Source organism: Bufo bufo, chromosome 2 (genome assembly GCF_905171765.1).
Source record: "Bufo bufo chromosome 2, aBufBuf1.1, whole genome shotgun sequence".
In the NCBI taxonomy this organism is placed as follows: Eukaryota; Metazoa; Chordata; class Amphibia; order Anura; family Bufonidae; genus Bufo; species Bufo bufo.
Window position 1 is genome coordinate 259,507,157 of NC_053390.1, and position 27,298 is coordinate 259,534,454.

Consider the following 27,298-nt stretch of genomic DNA (forward strand, 5'->3'; position numbering starts at 1 on the left):
AGAGTGCTGACAGATTTTTCTATATGGATTTGTTTACAGGAATAGCTGTCATTTACTCTATGTAGAGAAGCAGGACTTGCATTCTCTATGAGCACTGGCAGCAATTAAACAGCTTTTTACATGAGAATATTGACTAAGAATACAGAACTTTATACGCCCTAATTCTGCATCCACCCCCCCCCCCCCCCCTTCTATACTACCCTCGCATAAAAAAGATACCATTGGAGACCTGACAGATAAAGGTCTATCTGCATATATTCTCTAATACATCCTCTTTCCTTCAGCAGAATGCAGGAGATATAAGTGACGTCTGGAGGGAGCAGCCACAGGGAATATGATTTTTTTCCTGCATTGCTCCCACTTGTGATAGTGATTCACCTAATAGCTATATATTAGAGACTTTCTGTAAATAGAAGTAGGATAGGTGACATGGCGAGTTTCTATAGTGCATTATATACCTGTTGGCATAGTCTTGCCGCTTCTTGTTCTCTTTCACTGCACATCACTTGCACTTCACATGTGTATTTGCAGATGTCACGTCATCTAGAATGCTGTATATGTCTAATAGGATTGGTAATGACAGCTTTTCAGAAAACTATTGGGCCAAGGGCTGTAGATATGTGCTTTAAAGGAGCACTAAATATAAAGTGGAAGACTCTCAAACATGTATGCAGGGGCACACCTAGTCTTTCTGCTGCCTGAGGTGAAAACTGAAACAACGCTGCCCCCCCCCATGCCAATTTCTTAACCTAACCACTCCAGCCCTACTGTTAAAGACATACTTGGAAAACGTTACATACAGAGCTACAAAACATACAGGGTAATACAGCACCACATATCTCTTACATCCAGTGATATCTCCTCTGATGTAGACACGGTATTTCTTTATCTTCTCCATTTAGACCAGACCACCATGATGATTTCTTTCAGCAATCTCTTGTCTCTGCAGAGTTTGACAAACAGACATCTTAGTTTGCTACTTTTGCCTCCTCCCCACCTTCTGAACACCCCATCCTGCCACCTCTTATACTGTGCCCATTGTGCTTCCCAATATTATACTGCAGAACCAGATAATCCCCCTGAAAATACTGGTACCACACAGATAGTTCCCTTTCAATAATTATTGCCACACAGTACCCTAAAAAAATTATGCTCAGCAAGTACCTGAAACTTATAGTGCCGTAAACATAGCGGTCTCCAAAAATAATTATGCTAAGCTGATACTGTGTCAGGGTGCCTCCCAATGTAACTATCCTCCAAAAAGTCCGACCAATAGTAATAATTCTCTACCAGAGTTTACTATATGCACCCAATAGTAATAATGTCACTCATTTTGCCACCAGAAGGGCCCCCAGTAGTAATAATTCCCCCTATAATGTTTGTCTGTACAAAAATATCCACTTCTAATGTGTTTCAGTACAAAAACGACCCCTTATAATGTTTGCCAGTAAAATAATTCCCCCTTGCAATTTGTGGCAATATAAAAAATGCTCCCTTATAACGTGTGCCAGTACAAAAAAAAAACCAAAACCTTTTAGTTCCCCCTGTAGATCAAATGTCCTCATAAGAATGTGTGCCAGTACAAAAATGGTCCCTAATTCTGTTCGCAGTACGAAAAATGCCCCCCTATGTGCCAGTACAAAAATGCTCCCTTATAACGTGTGTCAGTACAAAAAAACGACCCCCTTTTAAATAATAATCTCAAATACTTACTTCCATTCTGCTGTCAGCGATGCAGTGCAAAAAACAGACCTTTTCTAGTCTGTGCCCTGAGCTCTAGGACTAAAGCCTATTAGAGGAAACGGTGGGCCACGCAGAAATTGCTCCCGTAGCCATCACATCATTCAACTGTATTGCTGTCCTGAGTACAGCAATGCAGTTGAATATGTAGAGATGAGCATTTCCACAATGAAAGCGCTCCTTGCTCACGGCCCTTCCGCTACCCCCTCTTGCCCCTAGCTGGTGCTGCCTTAGGCGATCGCCTCATTGGTGGTGCACCCCTGCATGTATGGAAATGATCCTGGAGGTTCCTGGAACTGGAGACATGACAGATATTGCCATAAATCCTATTGAAGTAAGCATTTAAAGTCCTGATGTATACCATAAGTCCATGCACAGTCATAGGCTAGTTCTGTGGCATCACATGGAGTGTCACTGGACTTTCTTAGCTACTTTTGTAGCCTTGAAAAGGATATTTGTGACATATATACAAAAGTAAATGTATTTTGCAGCATTCAAATCAGCGGCACTTCACAGCTGTATGCTCTTAGGTGTTAAATTTTACTCACGTGTATAAATGTGTCCTGATGGCATGAGAGTGCCACTGTGGACAAGGCTAGCCCACAAGTACTGATTGTGTCACATTAAGAAAGGTCCTGACGTGGCCAACGCGTCAGGTTTGCTTTGAAGTGACTACATTTATATACTCGCTTTCAACTCACTTGGACTGTATCTGTATACATTTATACTTGTGAATAAAATGTAACACCTAATGGTGTACGATTGCAAATTGCTGTTCGTTTATTTCTATTAGATTTTCTCGACTGCCAGGGTCTCATCGGGCGCCACAATATATAGCTGCAGATTGCCGGTCTCATTTCCATGACACGTGGCAAGTATGCAGTGATACAGCTGGGGTCATGTTCCTTTTCCAATAAAAGGGACACTTCTATCATAAAGGGTATTTTATAACTCTGTATTCATAGCCACTGAAAATTTAATAAAAAATATTGTAAACTAGACAATAAGATCCCCATCTATATAAGATTTTTATCTCTGTGTTGACTGTTAAAGGGCATCTGTCAGCAGATTTGTACCTATGACACTGGCTGACCTGTTACATGTGCGCTTGGCAGCTGAAGACATCTGTGTTGGTTCCATGTTCTTATGTGGCCGCATTGCTGAGAATAATGAAGTTTTTATAAATGCAAATGAGCCTCTAGGAGTTGCTATTACACCAAGAGACTCTGCTCTCTCCGCAACTGCCGCACCCTATGCACATTAATTGACTTAAAGGGGTTATCCGAGTTATGGGAAAAAAAATAAAACCTAACAAAATTAATCAGGATATACATATACATTAGTCAAGCTTGATTTTTTGAAAAAAGAATGATCCTTACACCTTTTCAAGGTTCTGTTATTGCTGTGTTTACATGCAGCAGTAACAACAATGACTCATCTCTCCCTCATGAATATTTGTGGGAGGGGTTGATCTGTTATATTTGTGGGAGGGGTTGAGCTATTAGCCGCAGTTAGAAAGTTGGAGGTAGCCGCGGCACAAGTGAGGATCGCGCATGCGCGATCAACTCACAGCCGCACGGACTGTAATGCAGAGAGGTGGGGGCGTGGCCAAGGCTGATGACGTTCCGTTGACATGGCTTAGTCACTCCGACAAGCAGAGAGCTCCATGTCAACGGAGCGTCACAGCTGATGACGTGGGCGGTCACATGACTGTTTAGTGTAGCAGAGAAACGGCACAAGATAGGTACAGTAAGTGATTTAGGAAAACTAAGGTATAGGAGAAATAAAGCCATAAAGATAAGGTTAAGTTAACTCGGATAACCCCTTTAAGGATAATTCAGGGCCAGGCGTAATTATGTATATGTTTCCTCGCCCTGTCAATCAAAGTGCAGAGGGCGCAGCAGTTTCAGAGAGAGCTGAGCCTCTAGGTGTAACGGCAATGTCCCCGTTGCTCTTAGAGCTTCATTTGCATATATTTGAACATGGGACCAACACAAATGCCTTCAGCTGCCAAGTGCACTTGTAACAGGTCAGCAAGTTTCATAGGTACAGATCTGCTGACAGATGGCCTTTAAAGGATGTATTAGACATCCCGATATTGCAAGTGACTGTTGAGAGGGAGGCGTTCCATCCCGACAATAGCCAGATAGCTAGCGGAGGAGACCACTGCTATTACATACAGCAACGTCCTCTGCAGCATGGGGAGGAGTGATCGCTATGCCATCGCTCGTCCCTATGCAGGACAGCCGCCGGCAAATCCAGATCTTTCAGCATGCTAAAAGATCTGAATTGCCCGTTAATAGGGTAATCGGAGGCAGTATTAGACTGCCAGATGATCGCTAACTAGCATTACTACAAAGATCCAGTTTGATGCCCTAGTCCTGCATGTAAAGACCTTGGCAAAGGCATATATTGTCACGCCCTGCCCTGTGGGTGTTCTGAGAAGATCTGTCAGAGTTGCTGCTTGTGACTCGATCTGACCGTTTTTGTTTTGGTGTTGTTATTTAGGTAATTGTTGAGGCTATTTATTCCTCTCTCTCCCTATAGCCTTTGCTGGTTATAGTTCTGCCTTGTGTAAGCTCTGGAAGTTTGGTGGATCATCTGCTCCAACACATCTCTAGATAAGTCCTTTTCCCTTTTGTGTCTGTTTTTAGAAGGCCTCTAGGGTGACGCTAGCTCCTTCGGTTGTTGAAGGAGCTGGGTGTCTCTTTCCCTCTTCTCCACAGCTGAGGGTTTGGTTCAGTGTGTTATAGTTTTAGGTACGTGGGCATGTGCATTTCTACCATCGAGATAAGCACTTGGGCATAGCAGCTTAGGGAAAGTGTTTTAGGGATTGCTAGGAGGTGACCCCTTTGTTCCCTAGCATTTGGGGCCCAGTCAGTTGTTTTGTTTGCTTTGCCATGTTCTGTTTCCTTCCCTTATCTTACCTACCCGTCCTACCGACATTATAACCCGCCCTACCGTCATTTTTTTTCCCCCTTGCTGTTTGCAAAATGGAAACTATTGATGCTTAGGTTGATCGCATGCAGGGATTGTCTTTGGAGGTAGCTGACCTCCACAATTCGGTTGCACGATGTCAGAGTACTTTGGCGTCTGGCGCCGCCGGGGGAAACCAGGTCTGCCTGGAACCTAAGGTCGCTCTCCCTGATAGGTTTTCCGGGGGAAGTGATAACTTTGTTCGGTTCAGGGAGTCCTGTAAATTGTATTTTCGTCTGCGTCCGATTTCATCTGGAGACGGAAACCAAAGAGTATGGATTATTATTTATCTGCTAAAAGGTGACGCTCAGTCTTGGTTTTTTTCTCTGATGACCGGTTCACAGTCCCTCCTGTCGGTGGATGAATTTTTTGGTGCCCTGGGCCTGGTTTATGATGACCCAATCCGGTCTCTATGGCTGAATCTAAGTTGCGCAGCTTGTGCCAGGGAGAACGTACTGCTGAGTCGTATTGTGCTGAATTTAGAAGATGGGCGACTGACTCGGAGTGGAATGATCCTGCACTCCGTAGTCATTTCTGTCAGGGGCAATCTGAGAGATTAAAAGATGCCCTTGCATTTCATGAAAAACCAGATTCTTTGGAGGCGGCCATGTCTTTGGCCGTACGGATTGATAGACGTCGTAAGGCTCTTTCACACTTGCGTTGTTCTGTTCCGGCATAGAGTTCCGTCGTCGGGGCTCTATGCCGGAAGAATCCTGATCAGGATTATCCCCATGCATTCTGAATGGAGAGAAATCCGTTCAGGATGCATCAGGATGTCTTCAGTTCCGCAACGGAACGTTTCTTGGCCGGAGAAAATACTGCAGCATGCTGCGCTTTTTGCTCCGGTCAAAAATCCTGAACACTTGCCGCAAGGCCGGAACCGGATGCCCATTGAAAGACATTAATCTGGCCTTAAGCTAAACGTCGTTTCGGCGCATTACCGGATCCAACGTTTAGCTTTTTCTGAATGGTTAGCATGGCTGCCAGGACACTAAAGTCCTGTTTGCCATGGTAAAGTGTAGTGGGGAGCGGGGAAGCAGTATACTTACCGTCCGTGCGGCTCCCGGGGCGCTTCAGAGTGACGTCAGGGCGCCCACGCGCATGGATGACGTTATCACATGGATCACGTCATCCATGCGGAAGGGGCGCCCTGACGTCATTCTGGAGCGCCCCGGGAGCCGCACAGACGGTAAGTATACTGCTCCCCACTACTACTATGGCAACCAGGACTTTAATAGCGTCCTGGGTGCCATAGTAACACTGAACGCATTTTGAAGACGGATCCGTCTTCAAATGCTTTCAGTTCACTTGCGGTGTTACGGATCCGGCGGGCACTTCCGGCAAATGGAGTACACAACTGATCCGGACAACGCAAGTGTGAAAGAGCCCTTAGCGAGAGGTGCAAGGTTCCCCTCGGGCAGGGGGTGCTGTCTGGTGGGGAATCAGTCCCTCCTGTCCCTTGGGGTACTATGACACTTGAATTAGGGGTTGGAGAGGAGCCTATGCAATTGGGTCAGGTTACTTCTTGCTCTGGTAATAGGAATTTTAGGAAGCTGAATAGACTGTGTGCCCTTTTATTAAACCTCGAAGTGGTAATGAAAAAAAAAACGTACTCTTGGTAGTGTAAATAGGGAGTCAGAGCAGGCATTATCATATCCTACCTGCAGTACCCGATTCCTCCTGCCTGCTATGGTGGCGCTAGACTCTTGAAATTTTGAATTAAAGGTATTTGTTGACAGTGGCACAGGGGTTAATCTTATTGATTTTCAATTTCTTCACAGTCATGGTTTTAAAACTAGCACATTAAGCAAAGAGATACCAGTGTTTGCTATAGATTCTGCCCCCCTCTCGCAAAGATGTCTAACTCATATTGTTCAGGATATTCATTTGAGGGTGGGTGATTCTCATGTTGAGTTCATTTCTTGTTTTGTTATGAAAGGTTTGCCTGCTCCGATGGTTCTGGGTTTACCATGGTTGATAAAACCTAACCCTACCATTGACTGGCAAACAAGACAAATCAGTAATTGGAGTGAATTTTGTATGAACAACTGTCTTAGTGCCTCTATTTCGGGGGTGTCCACTAAGGTGTTGCCTCATTTTCTTTCCGATTTTTTAAGGACGTATTCTCGGAGGGTGGAGCTCAGGAGTTGCCCCCTCAACGAGAGTATGATTGTCCGGTCAATCTTATCCCCGGAGCAAAATTGCCAAAATCTCGGTTATATAATCTTTCTCAACCCGAAAGAGTAGCTATGCGGGAGTATATTGCCGAGAGTTTGACAAAGGGACATATTAGACCATCTAAGTCTCCTATGGCCGCTGGCTTCTTTTTCGTAAAGAAGGACGGATCCCTTAGACCGTGCCTAGATTTCCCGGAACTGACTCATTACTGTCCGTGATCCTTATCCTCTTCCCTTGATTCCGGATCTATTTGATCAGATTCTTGGTGCCAAGGTGTTTTCTAAGTTGGATTTAAGAGGAGCTTATAATCTGATCAGAATCAGGGAATAAGATGAATGGAAAACAGCCTTCAATACCTCCGAGGGTCACTTCGAGAACCTAGTCATGCCCTTTGGTTTAACTAATGCTCCAGCAGTTTTTCAGCGCTTTATCAATGACATTTTTCATCATTTGGTGGGGAGGTTCGTTGTTATTTACCTCGATGACATACTAATTTACTCACCCGATATGAAGACTCATCAAGATCATTTGAGACAAGTGTTATTGATCCTTCGGGAGAATAAATTGTATGCTAAGTTGGAAAAATGTGTTTGCTGTTCAGGAGCTGACGTTTTTGAGGTACTTGCTTTCTGCCTCCGGTTTTCATATGGATCCCGAAAAGGTCCGTGCAGTACTGGAATGGGACCGGCCGGAGAATCAGAAAGCCCTGATGCGGTTTTTATGATTTACTAATTACTACAGAAAATTCATCCTGAATTATTCTACCATTGTCAAACTTTTGACAGATATGACTAGGAAGGGCGCTGACTTCTCTGTCTGTTCGGATGAGGCATTACAGGCTTTTTCTGCTATTAAGAAATGTTTTTCTTCTGCTCCCATTCTGATGCAACCTGATGTGTCTCAACCCTTCATTGTGGAGGTTGACGTGTCAGAAGTGGGAGTCGGAGCAGTATTGTCGCAGGGTCCCTCTACTAGCAAATGGCGCCCGTGTGCTTTTTTCTCCAAGAAACTCTCGGCCGCCGAAAGAAATTATGATGTTGGAAATAGAGTTGTTGGCCATCATATTGGCCTATGATAAGCGGCGTCATTGGCTAGAAGGTGCTACCCATCTTACGGTATTTACTGACCATAAGAATCTGTCTTACCTGCAATCTGCAAAGCGTTTAAATCCTAGGCAGGTTAGATGGTCATTGTTTTTTACCAGATTCAATTTTGTGGTCACGTATCACCCTGGGATTAAAAACGGTAAAGTGGATGCTTTGTTATGTAGGGGGTGAAATCCTGCTCCTATTTTGGCTGATGGGATGGTGGTTTCCGCTCTTTACCCCGAGCTGGAGACGGAAGTGTTGGGGGCTCAAGAGGAGGCACCTGATTCTTGTCCTCCAGGCAAGTTTTTTGTTCCTTCTGAACTGTGAGGTGTTCAAGGAACATCATGATACTGTCCTTGCGGGACATCCTGGAAGTAGATCCACTGTAGATGTTATTTCCCGGAGATTCTGGTGGCCAGGGTTGCGTAAAAGTGTTGAGGGTTATGTAGCAGCTTGTAAGACCTGTGCGCGCGAGAAGGTGGCTCACACTCGGCCATCAGGATCTCTTCTTCCTTTGTCCATCCCATCTCGTCCTTGGACGCATTTGTCCATGGACTTCATTACTGATTTGCCGAGTTCCTCTGGGAAAACTGATTTTGGTGGTAGTGGACCGCTTGAGCAAGATGGCTCACTTTGTACCATTATCAGATTTGCCCAATGCGACAACTCTCGCTCAGGTTTTTATTGATAACATTGTGAAATTACATGGCATTCCCTCTGATGTGGTGTCTGATAGGGGGACGCAATTTGTTTCCAGGTTTTTAAGGGCATTTTGTTCTCGTCTGGGTATTCAGTTGTCTCTCTCTTCGGCTTTTCATCCTCAGTCGAATGGTCAAACTGAGCGCACTAACCAAAACCTGGATACCTATTTGAGGTGTTTTGTCGCTGAGAATCAGGATGAGTGGTCCTCGTTCTTGTCTTTAGCTGAGTTTGCCTTGAATAACCGTAGGCAGGAGTCAACTGATAAGTCACAATTTTTTTGGCGCATATGGTTTTTACCTTTAGTTTGGTACTTTTTCTGGAACTGAATCTTCTGGGATACCGGAAGAGGAGAGATTATCTTCCTCTTTGTCATCTATCTGGCAGAAGATTCAAGTTAATTTGAAAAAAATGGGTGAAAGATATAAACGGATGGCTGACAAGAGACGTATGACTGGTCCGGACCTGTGTGTGGGTGATTTGGTGTGGTTGTCCACTAAAAACATTAATCTGAAGGTACCCTCTTGGAAATTGGGTCCAAGATTTATTGGCCCTTACAAAATCTCGGCCATTGTCAATCCGGTGGCGTTTCGTCTGGAACTTCCGCAGGTCTGGAAGATCCATAATGTGTTTCACAGGTCCTTGTTGAAGAAATCTGTGGAACCATCTCCTTTGCCTCCTCCTCCTGTTTTGGTTGATGGTAATCTGGATCGCTAGAATTCTCAACTCACGTATTCTTCGGGGTTCCCTTCAGTACCTGGTGCATTGGAGGGGATACGGTCCCGAGGAAAGAATGTGGGTTCCGGCTACCGATGTTAATGCTAGCCGCCTTGTGAATGCCTTTCACAGGGCACACCCGGATAAAGTTGGGCCTGGGTGTCTGGAGGCCACCTGTAGAGGGGGGGGGGGGGGGTACTGTCACGGTTTGGTTCAGTGTGTTATAGTTTTAGGTACGTGGGCATGTGCATATCTACCATCGAGATAAGCACATGGGCATAGCAGCTTAGGCTTAGGGAAAGTGTTTTGGTGGATTGCTAAGAGGTGACCCCTTTGTTCCCTAACATTTGGGGCCTAGTCAGTTGTTTTGTTTGCTTTGCCGTGTTCTGTTTCCTTCCCTTATGTTATCTACCGTGACTTATATGGCTTGTCAGCACTACTTGTCTGCATCTGAGGAGACCTCAGCAATTTTTCCAAAATACAGGAATTTGCCACTAATAGCTGTGCGGCTTGTGTTGAGAGCACATCAAATTGAGAGTGGATGAAGCATGACTGGCTAAAAAGAACTTTTATAATTGTGTCTTGATGGTATTTGTCGATAGTCAGTAGCCTGTTTCCAACTGCCAAAACTGCTCTTCTCCTAATTTAGGTAGGAGATCTGTTTAAACGTTGTTGTTCTTGCGTTTCAGCATCACTAATCAAATATTTTATACATTTAAAATGTTCCACATTGCAGAGTTTAAAGCGCAGCCTAGAGCAGGCCCGGATGGAGGTTTCCCAGGAGGATGACAAGGCTCTGCAGCTTCTTCACGATATCCGAGAACAGAGCCAGAAGCTCCAGGATATTAAGGAGCAGGTATACTCTGTCCTCTGTGCTAATTAGTTTGGAAGTCTTCTGGGAAGGGATCCTAATGTATGAACCCTTCTAAAACTTCTTAATTTCTTTAGTTCAACTTGCAAATTTTAGTTGTTCTAATGTAAATGTGTATAGCCCCCAAAAAGCAATTCATTGCTTTAGAATTGGTGAAAAGACATGGAATTCTTACCATTTACTGGTGATTGCCTCTCCCTTTAGGAGTTTCAAGCCCAATTGGAAGAGATGAAGTTGATGATGCAGCAGCTAGAAGAAGACCTCTCAGCTGCTCGAAGACGTAGTGGCCTATATGAGACTGAATTGAGAGAGTCGCGATTGGCAGCAGAAGAATTTAAGCGCAAAGCTACAGAATGTCAGCAGAAACTTCAAAAGGTAAGTTAACTTTGCTGTTGCATTTTAAATAGTTCTTTGATTGAATTTACATTTTCACCATCACAATGTTTGTCATGTTAATTTTTTACTGCAACCATTGATCACTAATGTCACGGTTGGAAAATATAAGTCTATGGCTTCTTACTTGTTTTCTTTCAACCTTTTGCTACTTGCCAGTGCTTCTAGACATGGTTGTCATAGGAAAAAGAGCACAATTGTCCTTTGAATTTTCTGTGCTGCTACCACGAACCTTCTAGTGGTTTGTCTGGAATGTAATATTTTTCATAGTTGTAATTCACAATTATCATATTATGAGAGCTAATATCATTTTGTACACATTGGGTAAACTGGGCAGCATGTAAATTATGGATGATGATAATCATTACAGTTTATTTTACCTAAGCAGGCGAAAGATCATGGTAAAGCTGAAGTTGGGGAGTTGCATTCTAAACTGGAGAAGGTAAATGTTTTGTCATATCCTCTTATCCATGTTTTATCCTACAGCTATGTTAAAGCAAAACTTTTTGTTCTACATAAAAAATTAATATAAAAGCTGGCATGGATAATTAAAGTACTTTGTGTACTCATTTTTCTTCATTCTGCTGTGGATCCACCGATTCTTCATCACCTCTGCACTCGCCTATATTGTTCTGCTGTATACAGTCCCGTGATAGTGTCCTCTCACCTCAAGTATATCTACTTGGTGTTTTAGGCTCCTTGGTCCAGGGTACACATGAGAGAATTTTCTTTAAACTTGTTTTAAGCAAGTCACCTTGTACCTTCTCACTGGCCTGACACCAGTTTCTGAGATACAGCCCACGTTCCTTTACACACTTTGTAGGGCAGGGGTTTGCCGAGGGGGTGTCTACATGCTGTTTTCTACAGAGGTAGAGTCTTGTATATAGATTTGACACTGTCCAATGTGGGACAGCATCAGAGCGGTCTCCACATCTTAAGATGGTCAGTTCTCCTCATTTTAAAATTCAAGAAGCTGTGGAGACATTTAAAGGGTTTTCTTCCAATCTCATAAGGTTATGGCTCCAAAAAAGAAACACTAGGTGCAGCGCTCACCTGCTTGCAAAGAACATACGGAGGCAGGGAAGTGCTTTGAATGCAGCATTGACAGAATCCACAAAACATAGAGATGAATCCAGCTTCCGTTAAAAGAAACACCTTTTCCTGATCGGAAAAGCGTAGACACTGTGCGTTTCACAGTGTATCTTTTGTCTGGGTTTTACTTCGCTAAAAAATAAAGGTTAGTATTTTTAATGGAAGCTGGATTCATCTCCTTGTTTTGTGGATAAGGTGGTGGCATATCGCTGAGAATTAATGTGCAGCAGCGCCGATTAATCCCTTTCATAGTCTTAACCACACAGTGGTGCCTGGCCACCCGCGGTGCAGAGGAACTGCAAAACCGCTCCATTCACCCAGCCGGGCAGAGAAAAAGCACTGAAGGGGCTGCAATACTAAATTAGCTCTTCAGCCCCTGCATTCTCAGGATCAGTGGGAATCTGACCTGTCAATATGCCATCACTTATTGAAATGGGAATAGCCTTTTCATGTTTCAATGAAATAATTTGTTCAAATTGTGTCAGCATTGTCATTGTATATTGGATAACATCATTTTTTTTTTAATCAATTAGGTATTACATTAATAACTTGCACAGTTTATTCAGAAGAAAAGATGCTATTTCTGAAATGCTTGAATAAAGAATGAAAAGAATAGCTCTACTGTATAGCATCATTGCCTACATTCAATCTGTCAATAGCATTCTCTGCCACAGTTCAGTTACTAATTTACTGTTGTCTTTTATATCACCAGATCAATGCCGAGCAACAAAATAAAATTCAGGAGCTGCAGGAGAAACTTACTAAAGTAAGTGGCATGTTTAATATCCAGTAATTACTTTTTGCTGCCATTCTTTACAAGACGTAGTGTGGTTACAGATTGACAGGGTTTGTTGTATTCGAAACGTTGACCTTTTTCATGTGGGTAGAGAAAAATAGGATGGGGGGATTTATTATCCTACTTATGCCAGTTTTCTGGCGTACAAAAGTAGTAAATTTTGTGCAAGTCCCCTTTTGCAATTTCTCTCTCATATCATTGGGGGACACAGGACCGTGGGTATAGCTTGCTGCTGCCACTAGGAGGCGACACTAGGCTGAAAACTGTTAGCTCCTCCCCTGCAGGCTATACCCCCTCCATCCTGGAGAGAGCATTTCAGTTTTTAGCTTAGTGTCGTAGGAGGCAGACCTCCCTGCTTAGCAGGGTGGCTCTTTTGGAAATTTTATTTTTATTTTATTAGGTTCATGGGGCACAGATTCGCATGGCGTCTCTGTCTCCCTGGGAGGCTAGCCGGTGTCGGTTGTCCCACCGCCTTGCCCCCCCCCCCAAGAAGACAAGTAGACCAGGGCAGCCTTGCTCCCCTGCTTCCCACCAGCAATAGGGCCACCTACTCACCATCCCTATACTGCCCGGACCCCTGATGCCTTCTGCCAGCGGTCGTTGGGTGGCCCTGCTGGAAAAACATCTAAGGGCGAAGTCCACAGAAGACAGGTGAGTATTACTCCCCCCTCTCCCTCCCTTAGCTCCTCACCCCTGTCTGCTGGGTAACGATTTCCCGCCTGCGTCCTCAGATCCTCAGCGGCGGCGGCAGCATCACGGCTGCAGCGGCTCTGCTACTACAAGGAGAGCGGTCCGATCTCTCCCTCTTCAGCGCTCTTCCTCCCCACTCCACTTCTTAAGTCTCCAGGCATCTCCTGAGGCAACATGTCCGGCGCTATATTAACCCCTTCCCGTCTCATAGCGGCTCCTAGCAAGCGAGCGGGGGGCGTGGCTTCTTCCCGGCCATTTCCTCACACGACCCACGTGGGGGGCGGAGCCTATTTTCCCACCGTGGCACTCCGGAAGACCTCTCCAGCACTCCCTTGCCACAAGGACACGGGACCTGGGACTTCTAATGGTAGGAGATCGCTACCCCCTCCAGCATAGAGAAGCCACACAATGTCAGACCCAGCCAAGACCCCTCCCCAGGCACCCTGCAGGACCAGTTATTATGCCTGCACTTCATGTTCTGTTAAATTCCCTCGTGGCCAGTCACTCTCTCTATGCTCTGCATGTCAGGCGGCCCCACAGAACCATCCATCCATATTGTCACAACCCACAGGAGTTCAAGACCCCTCTGGCTGTGGAGAACCTGACTGGGCAAGGTCCCTGTCCCGGGCAGTAGAAGACCTCTTCAAAGTCTCCCATTCCACCCTTTCATTACTGGGTCGTTTGGTAGAGAGATCACCCACAGTGCAGCCCTCACCTTCGCAAGGCGCACAAACTAGGAGCAGACTTACTAGCAAGCGTCCCAGATCAGGTCGTCATTCCTCTTCTGACGCCTCTGCATCCCCTCCCGTTTCCCGATCTCAGACGTCCTCCATTTTAGGTGACACACTATCAGATGGTGAGATTGCGGATTCAGATACGGAGATGGACCTGGAGCAGTCTTCCCAGATTGCGTCTATGGTAGATAGTCTGATTTCAGCTATCCGGGACACTTTCCAAGTTCAGGAGGAACTTCCCTCCACCAGCCACCAGGGAGTGTCGTTTTTGCGTACAAAGCAGACCCCTAAGTCCTTCCCTGTACACAACGACTTTTCCGTTGTTGTCGCAAAGGCTTAGGACCAGCCAGGTTTGCGCTTCATTGTCCCAAATCGGTTAGACTTGCTCTACCCTTTTCCAACTGATTGTGTGGAAAAATGGGCCTCACCTCTGAAGGTAAACCCACCGGTCGCTCGCCTCGCAAAGAACACGACTATTCCGGTGTCGGATGGCTCCTCTCTCCAGGACCCAGTAGATCAGCGCATTGACTCGCTATCGAAGTCGGTCTTTGCAGCCAGTGGTTCAGCCTTACGCCCGATCTTCGCATCGGCACGGGTAGCCAAGGCGGTTTCGGAGTGGGCCCTCCGTTTGAACCAAGACCTTGCGACCAATCTTCCTCCGGCGGAACTCCAGTCCTTGGCGGTACAAATTTCGCAGGCAGGAAAAGTACCTCTGCGAAGCGGCTCTGGATGCGGGGACGATGGTCGCCCGTTCCTCGGCTCTCGCGGTATCTATCCGCCGAGAACAGTGGCTTAAAGTCTGGTCGGCGGATTCATCCTCCAAACGTTCTCTTTCAAAACTTCCCTTTTCCGGGTCTCGACTCTTTGCTACCCGGCTAGATGATATTATTTCGGAAGCAACAGGGGGAAAAAGCACCCATTTACCTAAGGCAAAACGTACCTTTCGTCCTAGGGTCACATTTTCCCGTTATCAGTCCTTTCGTAGGTTTGCGGGCACTCGTCCGGCGGCCCCACCTGCATCTAGGCCACCTAATCAGGACCAGCGAAAAGGCCCATCCTTCAAACCCCAGCCAGCATGGCGTCCGCGAGCGCAACAGCCTCATTCCCGCTCCCGGGAAACAGCCCTCAGCATGAAGGTGCAGCCCCACCCTTACAGGTGGGGGGTCGTCTCCTTCTTTTTCAGGGAATGTGGGCACGAGAGGTAGTGACATCAGGATACAAGATAGAATTCAAATCTATCCCACCCAACCGTTTTTCCCTCTCCCAGCCGCCCAAGGATCCAGGTCGGGCGGCTGCTTTCTTCCAAGCAGTCCAGTCCCTTCTCATAGGGGGCGTGATAATTCCGGTCCCCTTACATGAAAGATTTACGGGTTTCTATTCAAACCTTTTCGTAGTACCCAAAAAGTAAGGCGATGTTCGCCCAGTGCTGGACCTCAAGATAGTTAGTCGCTTCCTCCGCATTCAACGGTTCAAGATGGAGTCACTCCGCTCCGTGATTGCCTCTTTGGTACAGGGAGAACTCATGGCATCGATAGACATCCAAGGCGCCTACTTACACGTTCCCATCGCACCCGCTCATCAACGTTTTCTTCGTTTTGCCATTCATTCATGTCACTACCAGTTCGTCGCTTTGCCATTCGGCCTAGCGACAGCTCCGAGAGTGTTCACAAAGGTGCTTGCCCCCCTCCTGGGTCTCCTGCGCTCCAGGGGCATCACTCTCCTCCCGTATCTAGACAATATCTTGATCAAAGCATCTACGGTCTCCCAATGTGAGGAGAGTCTTCAGATCACTTTGAGCACCCTGTCCCGCTTCGGGTGGATAGTCAATCGGCGGAAATCCTGCTTATCTCCCACCACACAAATCAGGTTTCTGGGCATGATACTAGACTCAGGTGCAGCCGTGGTACGCCTGCCATTGGACAAGAGCAAGGACATTCAGAGATCTATACGCATATTACTCCAACGCCGCAATACGTCTATCCGCAATTGCATGCGGGTGCTGGGCATGATGGTGGCCTCCTTCGAGGTCATTCCCTTGACTCAATTTCACACGAGGTGTTTTCAACAAGCCATTTTGTCATCTTGGGACAAATCCCCGAATTCTCTGGATTGCCGGATCCGGCTGTCCCTCCAAACACGTACAGCCCTCGGTTGGTGGACAGAGTCTGCGCATCTGTTGGCGGGGTAATCCTTCCTTCCAGTGATATGGACGATCATTACAACAGATGCCAGTCTTCGCGGTTGGGGCGGAGATCTCGCCACACGGACGGTCCAGGGTGTTTGGTCTCTATCGGAGTCCAAACTTCCCATCAACATACTAGAACTCCGGGCCATTTATCTCTCCCTTGTCCATTGGACTCCACTTCTGCAGGGTCGTTCGATCAGGCTGCAGTCGGACAATGCCACTGCTGTGGCTTACATCAACCACCATGGAGGGACTCACAGCCTTCCGGTGATGCAGGAGTCTGCGAAGATTTTGCAGTGGGCGGAGTCCCATGTTCCGATGATTTCGGCAGTCTTCATCCCGGGAGTGGACAACTGGACGGCAGACTTTCTCAGCCGGACAACAGTGGACCCGGGGGAGTGGTCCCTCCATCCGGAGGTGTTCGAGGCTATCTGTCTCAGGTGGGGACGTCTGGAAGTGGACTTGATGGCGTCCAGGTTCAATCACAAGCTCCCGTGCTTCCTCTCTCGCGCAAGGGATCCAGCAGCACACGGCGTGGACGCTCTCGTGACGCCTTGGGACAGCTTTGCGTTTCTTTACGCGTTCCCACCGTTACCACTTCTACCTCGGATCCTACGCAGAATCAGGAAGGAAGTCATCAAGACGATCCTGATCGCCCCAGACTGGTCTCGACGAGCTTGGTACTCAGAACTCATTCTTCTGCTAGGAGATGCTCCGTGGCCTCTGCCAATCAGAACCGATCTACTCTCCCAGGGCCCAGTCTTCCATCAGAGTTTAGATACGCTACGTTTAACGACGTGGCTGTTGAAACCTTTCTGTTGAAACGCAGAGGTTTTTCTGATGCGGTCATTCGAATCATGATTAGGGCCAGGAAACCTTCCTCTTCTAGGATTTACTACCGGACCTGGAAATCCTTCTTGCGTTTCTGCGAGGAACAAGCTCTTCCTCCCAGGCGTTTTTCCCTTCCGACGGTTCTAGCGTTCCTTCCGTCGGGATTGGACCTGGGCATGGCTCTCAGTTCCCTCAAAGGGCAGGTGTCGGCCCTGTCCATTTTTTTCCAACGTACTCTAGCCGTCCTAGGTCCGGTCAAGACTTTCTTGCAAGGAGTAGCTCATACTGTTCCCCCATATCGGCCCCCATCACATTCTTGGGACCTGAACCTGGTTCTCGGTGCACTCCAGACAGCGCCGTTCGAACCTCTGAGTGAAGTTTCCTTCCGTCCTTCTGGAAAGTGGCCTTTTTAGTGGCCATTACCTCTATTTTACGTGTTTCGGAACTGGCAGCTCTCTCCTACAAGGAACCTTTTTTGGAGTTTCACCAAGATAAGGTGGTTCTTCGTCCAGTGCCATCTTTTTTACCAAAGGTTGTTTCTGCCTTTCACGTGAATGAGGACATTGTTTTGCCCTCGTTGTGCCCTCAGCCTTCTCATCCGCGGGAGGTCTCCCTCCATCGTCTGGATGTAGCATGGGCCTTGAAGATCTATCTGTCGGTGGTGGCCCCCTTTAGACGCACTGACGCTCTGTTCGTTATCTCGGAAGGCCCTCGTAAAGGTTTGGCGGCTTCAAAGGTGACTATTGCTCGGTGGATTCGCTCGGCCATTGCCGAGGCCTATCGTTCCAGGGACAAAGTTCCTCCACCCGGAAACACGGCTCACTCTACCAGAGCGGTCGGAGCTTCTTGGGCACTCCTCCACCACGCTTCTGCGTCTCAGTTGTGTAAAGCAGCGACTTGGTCCTCTCTACACACCTTTACTAAATTTTACCGGGTGCATTCATTGGCCTCGGCGGATGCTTCTCTCGGCCGCAGGGTTCTGCAGGCCGCAGTTCAGTGACTTCCATAGAGAGTTGGTTTGGGAGAATTTTGTTTCCCTCCCCGGGGACTGCTTTAGGACATGCCACGGTCCTGTGTCCCCCAATGATATGAGCGAGAAAATGAGATTTTTGTGAACTCACCTGTAAAATCTCTTTCTCGCTTGATTCATTGGGGGACACAGCACCCACCCACATATTGTTGTGAGGCAAGTGGGGTTCCTGTTTTGTCTGTTGGGACCTTGTGTTTGGTTTGGTCTCATGACAGTGTACAGTTTTCTGTTGATTTTTACTTTCATTTGGTCTCTCCTACTGCTGGAGCACAAACTGAAATGCTCTCTCCAGGCTGGAGGGGGTATAGCCTGCAGGGAAGGAGCTAACAGTTTTCAGCCTAGTGTCGCCTCCTAGTGGCAGAAGCAAGCTATACCCACGGTCCTGTGTCCCCCAATAAATCAAGCGAGAAAGAGATTTTACAGGTGAGTTCACAAAAATCTCATTTTTCCGCTACTCTTTTCTATGGTGTGACGGCTACACATTGCCTACTTTGGGACACTTTTTAAGGTAAGACATACAGTACAGACTAGGGTTGTTGCGGGTATCGAAATTTCGATACCCAATCGATACTTTTGTCCCGGTATCGATACGATACCGGGATTTCCGTTTTTTCGATACTGGGCTGCGCTTCTGCGCAGTCTAGTATCTCTGAACATGAGCGCGCTGCTATCGGCGCGCTCATGTTCTCTCTCAGCAGCACGGGGAGAAGGAAGCTGTCCTCCCTCCCCCTGTGCTGCTGCCGCTGCCACCAATGAGAAGAGAGGGGCGGAGGAGGGGCGGCAATGAGAAGAGAGGGGCGGAGGAGGGGCGGCAATGAGAAGAGAGGGGGTGGAGGAGGGGCGGCAATGAGAAGAGAGGGGCGGAGGAGGGGCGGGCGCACTGCGCCACCAATGATAGGATTACTATCGGAGCGATGGGAGGAGACATCAGCTTCACTAGTGGGCGTTCCTTCTTCCTGCGCTGCGATTGGACAGCGCTACAGCCAGGGAGAAGGAACGCCCACTAGTGAAGCTGATGTCTCCTCCCATCGCTCCGATAGTAATCAGCAGCATGTGGAGCAGGAGAGGAGACAGTAATGGGGCACTGCAGGCGAACGGAGCGGCGCCCAGGACTAAATGGTGAGTGCTGAGACATCGCTGGGCGCCGCTCTGTGTGGCCTGATAGTGAAAGTCAGTCTTTAACACAATACAGGAGGCGGGTGCCGGCAGCAGAATCGCATTGCCGGCACCCTGCCCCTGACAGGGAGCTGCGATCAGCGGCAGTTAACTGCCGCTGATCTGCTAGTACCCGCCTCCTGTATAAAGGGGTAAAATCATTGGTGGTGCAGTGTGCCCCCCCCCCCCTCAATCCCCCCATCCCATTAAAATCATTGGTGGCACAGTGCGCCGGCCCCTCTCAGCCCTCCAGTATTAAAATCATTGGTGGCAGTGGCCACAGGGACCTCTCCACTCCCCCTCATTGGTGGTGCAGTGGCAGCTTCTGATCGGAGCCCCAGCTGTGTAAGCCTGGGGCTCCGATCGGTTACCATGGCAGCCAGGAAGCCCTGGTTGCCATGGTAACATCCCTGATGCTGTGTGCACAAAGCACAGAGCAGCAGGGACAGTGTGGAGTCCTATTCACCCTGATAGAGATCTATCAGGGTGAATAGGAAAAGGGATGAAAGATCCCAGGTTCTAGCCCCTAAGGGGGGAAATAGTTATTAAATAAAAAGTGAAAAAAAAAAAAAACACTAAAATATGAAGTATAAATCACCCCCCTTTTCCCAATTTCACATATAAAATATATAAATAAACATATTACATCGCCACGTCAGAAAAGTCCAAACTATTAAAATATAAAAAAAAAATCTAGGTGGTGAATGCCGGAACAGAAAAAATAAAATAAAAACTGCGCGATTCGCCATTTTTAAAAATGAGGAATGCACGTGGCTTTTTTTGTTTATTTTTTTCGCGTGGTATCGAATGGTATCGAGTATCGCAATACTTTTTCATGGTATCGAAACCGAATCAAAAATTTGGTATCGCAACAACTCTAGTACAGACCAAAAGTTTGGACACACCTTCTCATTCAAAGAGTTTTCTTTATTTTCATGACTATGAAGGCATCAAAACTATGAATTAACACATGTGGAATTATATACATAACAAACAAGTGTGAAACAACTGAAAATATGTCATATTCTAGGTTCTTCAAAGTAGCCACCTTTTGCTTTGATTACTGCTTTGCACACTCTTGGCATTCTCTTGATGAGCTTGTGTGAATCTACAATTTTCATAGTCATGAAAATAAAGAAAACTCTTTGAATGAGAAGGTGTGTCCAAACTTTTGGTCTGTACTGTATATGTAAATTATGATCAGATATTACTTCATATTTCCATACAAAGGACATAGGTGTAAGATAGTCTTAGGTGCCCTCGCTTCCATTTACCAGTTTTTCTTCTTTTCCAAATATCCAGTGCTGGGAAGATGTGTAGTTGTGCACATACAAGTTGGCTTTGGTTGTGTTAGAAGACATAAAATGTGTGGTTTGTTTCAAAGCATATTTTGTCTGTCCTCCTCAGGCAGTAAAGGCCAGTTCCGAAGCCACTGAATTACTCCAAAACATTCGACAGGCCAAAGAACGAGCAGAGATACAATTGGAAAAACTTAAGAATCGAGAGGATTCAAATGATGGAATGAAGAAAAAACTAGCTGAAGCTGAGGTGGGTCCTTGTTCACAGATTTGTTTCACCTACTCTTTTCTGTATTTTTTAAACCTGATCAACAGTGATAACTTGAAGTATGTAACTTGATTCGGCTACTAAAGACGACTTTGATTGACTTGTCATATCTTGCTACTTGTTCTCCTCTGCATGCTAATTAGAGGTACACATTTCAGACATTCAAAGATGTGCAGTTATTTGCAGTAACATTATCTACCTAACAGTTTTGACTAAGCTCAGCTTGACCTGTGGAAAAATGTTTTACCTGTTCTGTCCGAGCCCAACACTGGCAGAAGGGGAAGGGGGGGGAGGCTACTTTAGCTGCTCATATCTTTGGATTAGTAGTAGCTAGATATATGGCCTGGTGTTGTTTGAAAGCTGTCATTCCAGGCTTTCATACAAGACAAAATTACACCATTAGCAGAAGATATCGCTGTTAGAGTCGGAAATAAACGCAGTAAAACATGCTTTTACTTTCACTTTCAGCTGCGTTCACTGCATCCTAATTTCTAGCAGGGATATCTTCCCATATACTGAAGATAATGCTGTCATTCTGGTATTGTTTGGAATGGCAGCTTTCAAACAATACAAAGCTGCTACTAATCCAGAGATATGAGCATCTGTCCCCTGTCCTTCAGTCTGGAGGGGATGGGGGGGGGGGGGTTGGGGCAGGAGGAAAGGAAAAATAGTAAAAAAAAAAATATATAAAAATGTGGGATTATCATCATTGAACTGACCCCTAAAATGTAGTAATCAAAGATATTTAATACACTCTATATACCCCAAAATGGTTCATAAAAAACCTCCTACTTATCCCGCAAATTTTTTTTTTTTTTAAGGAAAGTAAAAATGTATGACTGCTGGAACACAAAGGGGGGGACATGTTACTGGTCCATTGAGGCTACAATTAATTACCGGTATGCCTTTAAGGGCTTAACAATGCAATTGTGTCCCCTGAGTTGTTTACTTCAGACAGATATTAAAAATCTACAATAAAAAGGTGTCATTTTTGGGAGGGTTTTTCTAATTTTAATGTGACTGTGAGGAGGTTTAAGGGGGTTTTCACCACTGAAAAGTTGGCTTCTTCACACAGTGTTGTCCATGTGAGTGTAGCTGTGTTTGGTACTGCAGTACTTTTAAAGAGAATATGGCACCTCTCCTGACACGTCTGTTTTTAGAAGTAATTGTATTCTTTATGAGAGAAGTTTTTGGAGGATTTTTTCTTAGAACTTGGGCGTGTGACGCTACATAGTCTGACGTTTTCCAATTAGACTATGTACGGACACATCCTTTTGACAAAGGAGATGATAATGCCCAGTTGTAAATTTATTTATAACTTTCTATGAGATATAATGGAGGTGGACAGGTGCGTAACTAGAAGTGACTGAGCCCCACAGCAAATATTTGTAAGGGCCCCTCCAGCGCGCTTCGCACCTCCCTCCTCCTGTGTAAACCCCACTCCTTTGGCACAGTGTAGTGGTATACTGTATATTGTGTGGCACAGTTTATGCTATATGTCTATAACATAAACATATTTCATATGAAAACTTACAGTTACTTGACCCTTGGGGATCTCGGACACCACTTCCACACTTGGTCGGGGGCTCGGCGGAGCTGATGTTGTGCTTTATCCTAATGAGAAAGATTTCATAATAAGGATTTGGAGAAGGGGCAGAGGGATAGCAGAGCAGGGAGAGGCTGGTGCTGCTACTAGGGGGTCATACCATGGGGGAGTAATAAAGCCCACCATAATGTCCCCCCCAGTAGTAATAATTCTCCTTATAATGTGACAGTGCAAAAATACCCCCTTGTAATGCCCCCAGTTGAGCTAATGTCCCCATAGTGCCCCCATAATGTCCCAGTATAAAATACCCCTATATAGTGCCCCCAGTAAATTCCCCCATAGTGCTCCTCTCCCCCCTTCCTGCTAGTGCCCCCCATAATGTACCAGTATAAAATGCCCCATATATAGTGCCCCAGTACATGCCCCTCAGTGTCCGGCCTCTGATAGGCTGCTGGCCTAGTGTCCCCCATAATGCCCCCAATAATGTGCCAGTAAGTGTCCCCATAGATGCCCCCCCATCATGTGCCAGTATCAAGTGCCTCTCTCCTCCCCCCCACATGTCCCAGTATCATAGTGCCACCCCCCCCCCAATGTGCCAGTATCAAGTGCCTCTCTCCTTCCCACCCCCCATGTGCCAGTATCATAGTGCCAACCCCCCCCATGTGCCAGTATCAAGTGCCTCTCCCCCCCCCCCCATGTCCCAGTATCATAGTGCCATCTCCCCCCCAAAAAAGTGGCAGTATCAAGTGCCTCTCCCCCCCATGTGCCAGTATCATAGTGCCAAACCCACCCATGTGCCAGTATCAAGTGCCAACCCCCCCCACATGCCAGTATCAAGTGCCTCTCTCCTCCCCCCATATCCCAGTATCATAGTGCCATCTCCCCCCCCCCCCCACAAAAAAAGTGCCAGTATCAAGAGCCTCCCCCCCCCCCCCCCCAGGTGCCAGTATCAGGTGCCAACCCCTCTCCCCCCCATGTGCCAGTATCCGGTGCCTCTCTCCCTTCCCCCCTCCCCAGGTGCCAGTATCAGGTGCCAACCCCCCTCCCCCCATGTGCCAGTATCAAGTGCCTCCCGCTCCCCCCATGGCAGTAACAGTCGGGTATTAAAAAAAAAAAATAAACACTTCTACTTACCTCCATGTCAGCGATGCAGCCTCTTCCTGTCCCGCCCTGTATGTCCATATATGGAGTCAGTGTTTGTATTTCAGAAAAGTTTCTGCTGTGATTCGAACCCACGACCTTCTGTATCAGAGGCAAAGCACTTAACCACAAGAGTTGCCTTGCTGCTGACTGAAAAAATATGAGACTTCTACTGTTATAGCTGGCTAAGTGTACATCTATACACATGACAGCTGCTCATATATAGAGATATAGCAGAGCTGAGTGTGCTGGGACAGCTGTGATATAGAGATATAGCAGTGCTGGGTGTGTTGGGGCAGCTGTCATGTGTATAGATGTACACTTAGCCAGCTATAACAGTAGAAGTCTCATATTTTTTCAATCAGTTATAATGCAGCCTTTATGGCTGTGTGGATAAATGCTTTGCCTCTGATACACTGATACATTGGAGGTTGTGGGTTTGAATCCCAGACACATCAGGAGACTTTAGGAGACAGTAAGATTAGATCACATTAGCGAGGGGGCCTGGTCAGCCGCTGCTGCTGTGAAGGGGCCCTGAACAGTAAGACAAGAATCGAAATTTAACTAACTTGAAAATAAACTGTCACACACTCTGCCGGGGCGCCGGGCCCCCTTGGCAGCCCGGGCCCCGAAGCAGCTGCTTCCCCGGTAGTTACGCCACTGGAGGTGGAATAAAGGGAATGCTAAAATACAGAGTTTGTAAGAAAAGATGATCTAGAATTGTTTTTACATTGACAATTCAAGTATCTACTAAAATTGTTAAGGACGGGTGTGCTTCTTTACCAGACACTCTGGCATAGATGAGAGAGCCTGGGACCAGGGGTTATGTCCCACCAATCACACATTGACCACCTATTCTTTGGACACAGTGCAGTTTGATAACTCTGAGGGGCATTTTTCCCAAAGCTATTATGCAACTATTGTTGCATGAAAAAGCTTCTAAATATGGTGCATGGCACATTTGCACCATAATTGGGGACTCTTTGAGCTTTTCGCCACTTGAGAAAAGGGACAGGTCTAGGCGGGCGAGACGTGGCTTCCTGCGGCTCGCCGGATTTACTTCAGCTTACGTCAGAAACTGGTGCAGCTTCGAGTTTCTGGCGCTCCGAGGGCCAGAGATTTGCTTAATTTATTAAGAAGCATCTGCCTTTTAATTAGGTGCACCTCACTCCAGCGCACATGAATCAAGACTTGGCTTATAGGAACGCCAGTCTTGATAAATTACTCCACTCTTAGGTAATTGGAAAGAATAATAATTCTGATTAGGGAATACCCATTAAATTCATTGCATTTTTATCTTGTGTTGGCTAGTTGGATGATAATTTTTTTCAATAAAAAAGAGTAAGAATTCTTAAGGGCTTTGTCTTGTGTGAAAGAACTGCTTGGAATTGTGTTTGGATTTTAGGAGAGACGTCATTCCTTGGAGAACCAGGTTAGGAGACTGGAGAATGTGGAGCACAGAGAAAACAAGTTGAAGGAAGACATTCAGACCAAATCTCAGCAAATTCAACAGATGGCTGATAAAATAATGGTATATTGTCTTTGTATAGATGTCTTGTTCTTGTCTAGTAGTCTAGACCTCGTTTGTTCAATATTATGTTTAAATTTGTGTGTTCTTACATAGGAGCTGGAAGAAAAATATCGAGAGGCTCAAATGGGAGCCCAACACTTGGATGTTCATCTGAAGCAAAATGAGCAAGCCTATGTGGAGAAAGTCCGAGTAAATAAATTGCTTTATCGTGAATTTTTTCCCCTAATTCAGTCCTGACATTATTTAATTATTTTCATCTGTATAGAAGCAGACAAATCATTTAGTGCTGCCATGCAGACACAAACATGGGAAATTATAAGAAATTCTAAGAATTCTCATGCATAGACGATACAATTAATAAAAGAAAAAAGGAGAACTCATAACTCCCTTTTCAGAAGCGAAAAAGAAAAACATACACAAAATAATCCCCCCCCCCCAAACACTCTACTTTTAAAAGTATGAAATACTGCTTATAAACAGACTAGATTGATCTATAAGTTCTCTATGCAGTTATCAATGTGTGTTTCTTTTTTCTATGGTTGAAGAAGCACTCCCACAAACATTTTTGTTCTCTGGCCCATTAGAAATGTACATGATGCAAATTGTAAGGTAAATTCTGTGTCAGCTGGAGAGTCAGGGTGTCAGTCAAATGACACAACTGAGGACCAAAAGGTAGAAGATAACTCACTACCCCCACACCGGTACCTTCACTGCTATTTACATTGGGTAGCTTTCTAACGGCCCAGAGAATAAAAAATCTTTGTGGGAGTGCTTCATTCACCCGTTTAGTGACTAGCCTGTTCATGGCCAAGCAGTTAAAAAAAATAAAAAATTTTCATTGTTGTATTCTAACAGCTATAGCATTTAAATTTTTCCGTCTGTGTAGCAGTATGAGGGCTTGTTTTTGTGGGACAAGTTGTAGTTTTTACTGTAGCACCATTTTGGGGTACACAATGCATTGATTAACTTTTATTAACTCTTTATGAGAGGATGGGAAAAACATCAATACCAACATTGTGTTTTTACTTTGTAAAGTTTTCCAGAAAACTTGTAGTTTTCATATGTATCATTTTGGAGTACATTTTTGATCGCTGTTTACTTCATTTTTTGGGAGTGAATAAGCAAAAAATAAATAAAAAGCAGCAATTCTGCAAGTTCAGCAAGTTTTCTTTAAAGAGGACCTTTCACTAGAATAAAACATCTAAACTAACTATACAGACATGTAGAGCGGCGCCCAGGGATCTCCCTGCACTTACTGTTATACCTGGGCGCCGCTCCGTTCTCCCGGTATAGGCTCTGGTATCTTCATAGTTAGGCTCCACCCAGGGGAACCTGACGGCGTCTCATTCTCCCATGCTGTAGCGCTGGCCAATCACAGCGCTCAGCTCATAGCCTGAGAGAAAAAAAAACCTCTCAGGCTATGAGCTGAGCGCTGCGATTGGCCAGCGCTACAGCCTGGGAGAATGAGACGCCGGCAGGTTCCCCTGGGTGGAGCCTAACTATGAAGATACCGGAGCCTATACCGGGCGAACGGAGCGGCGCCCAGGTATAACAGTAAGTGCAGGGAGATCCCTGGGCGCCGCTCTCCATGTCTGTATAGTTAGTTTAAATGTTTTATTCTAGTGAAAGGTCCTCTTTAACATTTTATTTCAATTTTATTTTTACTATTTATTAGTCCCTCAAGGGGACTTTAACTTGCAAGTCTCCAATCACTTCTATAATACACTGTACAGCCTGAGGACAGGCCTGGCTGTCATGTTGAGACATCGGCACCCCGCGATGCCTGACAGAAGAAGCCTCTGCCCAATGAAGGGATTAAACGGCCAGGATCAGTGCTTCTGCTGATTCGGCCGTTCAGTAGGAGCTTTCATGCGAAAGTCGAACTCCTGCTGTCTGATGCACAGGAGACCCTTGCAGCGCTTTGATTGGGCTGCCATAAAAAGGTCCCATAGTGACCGCTGTAAAAAGGCATATTGGTGGTTGTTAAGGGGTAATAGAAGCACCCCAGCATTTTATTTTAATTTTTTGCCTATTTAGTGCAGGATAGGCTATTATTAAAGAATAATGTAGAGGTTTTTGTGTATACTTTGAGTATAGCTGTTTTAGTTGATGGGCCATTTCTGAATTGTCTGCCATCCTGATGCTTTTTTCCTCTCTCATGTGATTCCCCTATAGCAACCTACATTTTCCATGATATATCTCGCTCTTCAGAGACATAGGGGACAAAGTCTCATCACACTCCATTTTCCCTGCTCTTAGTGCTATGTTAGGGCATTAAGTGATAGATCAGTGCCATAGCACTTCAGACTGCACAGTCTCAGTGAATCCTGTGTAATGCAT

At 46.0% G+C, this 27,298-nt stretch overlaps 1 protein-coding gene across 8 annotated transcripts in view; it reads left to right on the forward strand.

Moving 5' to 3' along the window:
• CIT (citron rho-interacting serine/threonine kinase) overlaps window positions 1-27,298 on the forward strand; it is a 155,903-nt gene that overhangs the window by 60,471 nt on the left and 68,134 nt on the right. For 5 of the 8 annotated variants that reach the window (XM_040416520.1, XM_040416522.1, XM_040416523.1 and 2 more), the window contains exons 13-19: window positions 10,135-10,254; window positions 10,474-10,644; window positions 11,048-11,104; window positions 12,467-12,520; window positions 20,583-20,723; window positions 24,833-24,958; window positions 25,052-25,147. In XM_040416520.1, the coding sequence (XP_040272454.1) occupies window positions 10,135-10,254; window positions 10,474-10,644; window positions 11,048-11,104; window positions 12,467-12,520; window positions 20,583-20,723; window positions 24,833-24,958; window positions 25,052-25,147 (765 nt within the window). The remainder of the gene's footprint in view (window positions 1-10,134; window positions 10,255-10,473; window positions 10,645-11,047; window positions 11,105-12,466; window positions 12,521-20,582; window positions 20,724-24,832; window positions 24,959-25,051; window positions 25,148-27,298) is intronic. The other 3 variants (XM_040416521.1, XM_040416524.1, XM_040416526.1) reach the window with 1 other exon arrangement.